Here is a 5,376-nt window from a genome sequence, read left to right on the forward strand (position 1 = left end):
TCTTGGGACTGTCCTGGGGCAGGGAGAGACTCATCTGGAGAGCAGAGAGTAAGACTGGGGACTCAGGTGGGAGAGGTGAAGGGGGAGGGAGGGTTCCCTTCACTCCCTCATAGGCTGGCAATTTGTTGGAAGTCCCTATCTATTTTACCAATGTCCTTGAGGGAAGGAAATCTGCCGACCTTACCTGGTCTGGAATGTATGTGACTCCAGACCGACTGCCGTCCCTTCACTGCTCTGTGAAATGTCCTGAAAAACACCATTTCAAAGGGGCAGTTGGGGATGGCAGTGAGTGTAGGTGCCATCAGCAAGACCCATGTCCCAAAGAAATGACAGAAACCACGTAGAGGGTTACAGTTAAATGTCGGAGATTGGCATTAAGTGCAAATGCTCACAGAGCTAGCACAAGCTGTGGGCTGAATGGCCTTCTTCTTTATTGTAATGACCTTGTGATCCCGAATACTATCCCCTAAAAGAATATGAACCTGTGAGTTATTGTAGTTCACTTTTGTAACTAAATACGAAATGAAGTTAAAAGTATGTGTGGAGCAAAAGTTCTGTTTGTAAAGCTAATCACTAACATTTATTCTGTTAGATAATAGAACACAATAGGTTTGGGCCGTTATGGAGAACGGGGGCCTTCGTGAATGTGGCTGACAACCGCTTGATTGAACAGGTTTTGCGTCAGGAAGGAAAGTATCCCGAGAGGCTGGTGGGGAGTATCTGGGCAGAGCAACGAAAGGTGCAGGGACTGGCAAATGGTATCATTACTGCGTAAGTCATCCTGAACCTCACTATCATGAAATGTAAGCAGAAAACGCTGGAGAAACTCAGAGGGTCTGACAGCAACCATAAGCGATGACAGAATAAGCTCAGTTCCAGAACAGGGTGACCAGACTCGAAACTTATAGAGGTTTACAAAATTATGAGGGGCATGGATAGGGTAAATAGACAAAGTCTTTTCCCTGGTGTCGGGGAGTCCAGAACTAGAGGGCATAGGTTTAGGGTGAGAGGGGAAAGATATAAAAGAGACCTAAGGGGCAACTTTTTCATGCAGAGGGTGGTACATGTATGAAATGAGCTGCCAGAGGAAGTGATGGAGGCTGGTACAGTTACAGCATTTAAATGGATGGGTATATGAGCGGGAGGGGTTTGGAGGGATATGGGCCGGGTGCTGGCAGGTGGGACTAGATTGGGTTGGGATATCTGGTCAGCATGGACGGGTTGGACCGAAGGGTCTGTTTCCATGCTGTACATCTTCATGACTCTATGACGTTGACTCTGCTTTCTCTCCGCACAGATGCAGCCAGACCTGCTGAATTTCTCCAGAAATGTCTATGTTTTGCTTCTGTTCTACAGATTTAGCGGTTGTTTGTTTTCTGTCAGTGGGAATGAGCTACACAGAGCTGGTAAAGTAAATATTGCTGAGTAATTAAGGCTGTTGTTACCAAGAAGCATTTGGCAAGTACAGAGTTTGGTTTGTGTGAATGTGTGGGCCATTGGGTGGGGCAACTTATTATAAAAGATTAAATTCATTATGTTAAGGTCGTGCCAAACTAACTTCACATATCTGGTTCCCTTATCTCATGAAGATCATATCTAGTTTCTCAAATGCACGCACAGATACACACACATCTACACGCACACCTGGGGGTTGAGGGGGTGGGGGTTGCATGGATGGGATCATGACAAAGGCTGGGGACATGAGGGGAGAGGGTAGAAGGACTCCCCATTGCTGCATAACCCCTCCTGCCATTTCCCAGTGGCTGAGAAGAGCTCGCACCGGGTGGTGGGGGTGGGGTTGGGGGAGGGTGTGCAGCTCTTTCACCCTGAGACTAATTGAAGGACTGTTTTGGCCACCATTGGCCGTTCAGCAGTGACAGGTGAGCCATCTACTGCAAGGGCAAAACAGCCCGTCCCTCCCCATGCACACCTTCCCTGTGAGCTCTAGCTGTGGGGCTGGGGGAGTGCAGTCATTGGTAGTCACCTGGCTGGCCCACCTCACTGTCCCTGGCACAGCGCCCCAATAGACCTCCATGAAAACGTACCTTGGGCCCTTCAGGTGGCTGAAGGGGGAGGGAGCTCTCCACCAGCCCACTGAGATGAGGAGAAATGTCTTCCCCCAGAGAGTGGGGAGAATGTGGTTGAAGCCAAAACATTGAATGTTTTCAAGAAGGAGTCAGATACAGTTCTTGGGCCTAAAGGATACGGGGAGAAAGTTGGAAAAAGGGACTGAGTTGGACAATCAATCAAGGTCATATTGAATGGCAGAGCTGGCTCAAGGGGCTGGATGGCCACTCCTATTTTCTATGTTTTTAATGCAAGTTCCTCGCCTGCCTGCTACCTGTTATAAGATAACACACTAGGCAGAGTGTGGAAGAAGCTCTTTTCTGGATCTATCCCCTTGAGAACAGGATAATTAGGGCACTGAGGAATGAGTTAAGAGATGTTTGAGAAGTAGATTGTTATTCTCACATGGACTCGGAGGAACAGGATTGCTTTGGTAGTAAAAACAACAAGGTTCCTTTAAGGCATGGAAAATGACAGATGCTGGCGATCACAGTGGGTCAGACAGCATCCAAGGAGAGTTAAAAATCACACAACACCAGGTTATGGTCCAACAGGTTTAATTGGAAGCACTATCTTCTGGAGTGCTCTCCTTCATCAGGTGGTTATGGGGTGTACCACCAAAAGCTAGTGCTTCCAGATAAACCTGTTGGACTATAACCTGGTGTTATAACCTGGTTAACTTTATACAACCCAGTCAAACACCAGCTCCTCCACATCATGGCTTTTAACTCTCTATGGATGTTGTCTGACCCGTTGTGATCTCCACAAGCCAGGGGGCAGCACCAGGAGGTGCAGAAGTCGATGTTTCGGGTGTAACCCTTCCTCAGGACTGGTTTCTGCCTGGCTTGCTGTGTTCTTCCAGCCTCCTGCCCTGTCTACCTTGGATTCCAATATCTGCAGTTTTTTTCTGTCTCTAACCAAGTTTGTTCCACTGTGACGTCTCCACTTTGAAGAAGTTCTCTGCCTCCCTCAGGCGCGCACTCAGTGAGTCCCTTTCTCACTGCCACAGCACTATCACCTCCTCAGCCTTGCAGGACATTGCTTAGGCCACGCTGGGAATATTGTGTGCAATTCTGGTCTCACTGCTATAGGAATGACGTTGTGTGACTTGAAAGGGTTCCGAAAAGATTTACAAGAATGTTGCTAGGGTTGGAGAGTTTGAGCTACAGGGACAGGCTGAACAGGCTGGGGCTGTTTTCCCTGGAGCGTCGGAGGCTGAGGGTCACTTTATAGAGGTTTATAAAATTAGGAGGAGCATGGATAGGATAAATAGACAAGGTCTTTTCCCTGGGAGTCCGAAACTAGAGGGCGCAGGTTTAGGGTGAGAGGGGAATGATATAAAAGAGACCTAAGGGGGCAACTTTTTCACACAGAGGGTGGTACGTGTATGGACTGAGCTGCCAGAGGATGTGGTGGAGGCTGATACAACTGCAACATTTAAAAGGCATTTGGATGGGTATATGAATAGGAAGGGTTTGGAGGGATATGGGCCAAGTGCTGGCAGGTGGGACTAGATTAGGTTGGGATATCTGGTCGGCATGGACGGGTTGGACCGAAGGGTCTGTTCCTGTGCTGTGCCTCTCTGTGGCTCTATGTTATGATCAGAAAAACAAAGTACTTCGGATTGTTGGAATCAGAAACAAAATTAGAAGTTGCTGGAAAAACTCAGCACGTCTGGCAGCATCTGTGAGCAGAAAGCTGAGTTAATGTTTCAGGTGTAATGATCCTTCTTCAGTTCTGAACCGTCACCCTCAATAAACCAGGGCAAAAATTATCTACTTCCAATACCGTGATGTTTACTGCATTCTTCTGTCCAATTATTACATTTTGTAAGAATTTATTTACCTCGGTATAAATAAACCTGTTCAGTCGAATGGTTACACAAAATATCGACAGTTAATTTAATTTCGAGTCAATTTCTCCTCAAATACCATGACCTACTGTCATATCCTGGTAATCCCAATGGGGGTGTGAGTGAGAAAGCACTCTTCTGCTAAGTTCTATTTAAGACAAAATTGCAATGTTATGTGAGTGATTGATGCTGTAAATAAACTATAACAGTGATATATATACCCCCTTGCATTGTGTGTCCATAACGTAGTGTGTGATTTTACATTAATTGTATGGAAGCCTCTTGATTATTCAGAATATTTGATCAATCAGCACAGTCCTGGTCGTTTAGGTGCTGGATAATGAAAGGTTTACTGTATTGTGAAGGAGAGTGATGAGAGAGGACAGAGGCTGCTGGAATGGGCAAACACTTTGCAGATGAGATTTAATGTTGAGAATTACAAAATGATTAATTTCGGTTGGCAGGGCGATACTAGCTGGCAGATACAGTTGTAAAGTGGGTGGAGGAGCAGAAATCCCCTGGGATGTTTATTCAGACAAACAAATGTGGCTAACAGGGTGAAAAGTAGACAGGCAGGAGGCTGGGGGAACACAGCAAGGCAGGCAGCATCAGGAGGGACAGGCAGGAGGCTGGGGGAACACAGCAAGGCAGGCAGCATCAGGAGGGACAGACAGGAGGCTGGCGGAACACAGCAAGCCAGGCAGCATCAGGAGGGACAGGCAGGAGGCTGGGGGAACACAGCAAGGCAGGCAGCATCAGGAGGTGGGGAAGATGACGTTTTGGCTGTAACCCTTTATGATGCTGCCTGGCTTGCTGTGTTCCCCCAGCCTCCTGCCTGTCCCTCCTGATGCTGCCTGCCTTGCTGTGTTCCACCAGCCTCCTGCCTGTCTACTTTGGATTCCAGAATCTGCAGTTTTTTGGCTCTAACTAAATCAGGGCGAAAAGGAAGTTAAAAAGGCACATGGGATTCTGGACATTATAAACAGGGCTACAGTGTTACAGAAGCAAGGAACCTTTATAAAACATTGATTCAGCCTTAACTGGAGAATCAAGCCCAATATCTCTGGAAAGATGTGAATGCCTGAGAGGACGTGATGATCATTTATGAGATTATTACCAGGAAAGAAGGATTTGCCTTCATTAGGAAAAGCCAGGGCTCTCTTCCATGGTGAGCGAGTTAGTGGAGATGTTGGGGAATGATGAGGGGCCTAGACAGTATAGCCAGGGGAATATGTCCCCATGAGCAGAAGGATTGACAATCACTTGTCATTGATTTAAGGTGATTGGCAAAACAAGCATTGGGAACATTTCGCAAAGTGAAAGATTAGTGTTTGGAGCACACTGTCTGAGAGTGTGGGGGGAGGGAGGTTCACTCGAAGGGTTAGGGTCTGGGGTGTACTGTCTGAGAGTGTGGGGGGAGGCAGGTTCACTCGAGGGGTTAGGGTCTGGGGTGTACT

General features: G+C 47.3%; 1 protein-coding gene across 1 annotated transcript in view; it reads left to right on the forward strand.

Moving 5' to 3' along the window:
• Nucleotides 1-279: 279 nt before the first annotated feature.
• LOC122551956 (sterol 26-hydroxylase, mitochondrial-like) overlaps nt 280-5,376 on the forward strand; it is a 54,226-nt gene continuing 49,129 nt past the window's right edge. The window contains exons 1-2 of the mRNA XM_043694527.1: nt 280-285; nt 593-771. Of these exons, the coding sequence (XP_043550462.1) occupies nt 280-285; nt 593-771 (185 nt within the window). The remainder of the gene's footprint in view (nt 286-592; nt 772-5,376) is intronic.

The sequence above is a fragment of the Chiloscyllium plagiosum genome, chromosome 7 (genome assembly GCF_004010195.1).
Source record: "Chiloscyllium plagiosum isolate BGI_BamShark_2017 chromosome 7, ASM401019v2, whole genome shotgun sequence".
Classification (NCBI taxonomy): Eukaryota; Metazoa; Chordata; class Chondrichthyes; order Orectolobiformes; family Hemiscylliidae; genus Chiloscyllium; species Chiloscyllium plagiosum.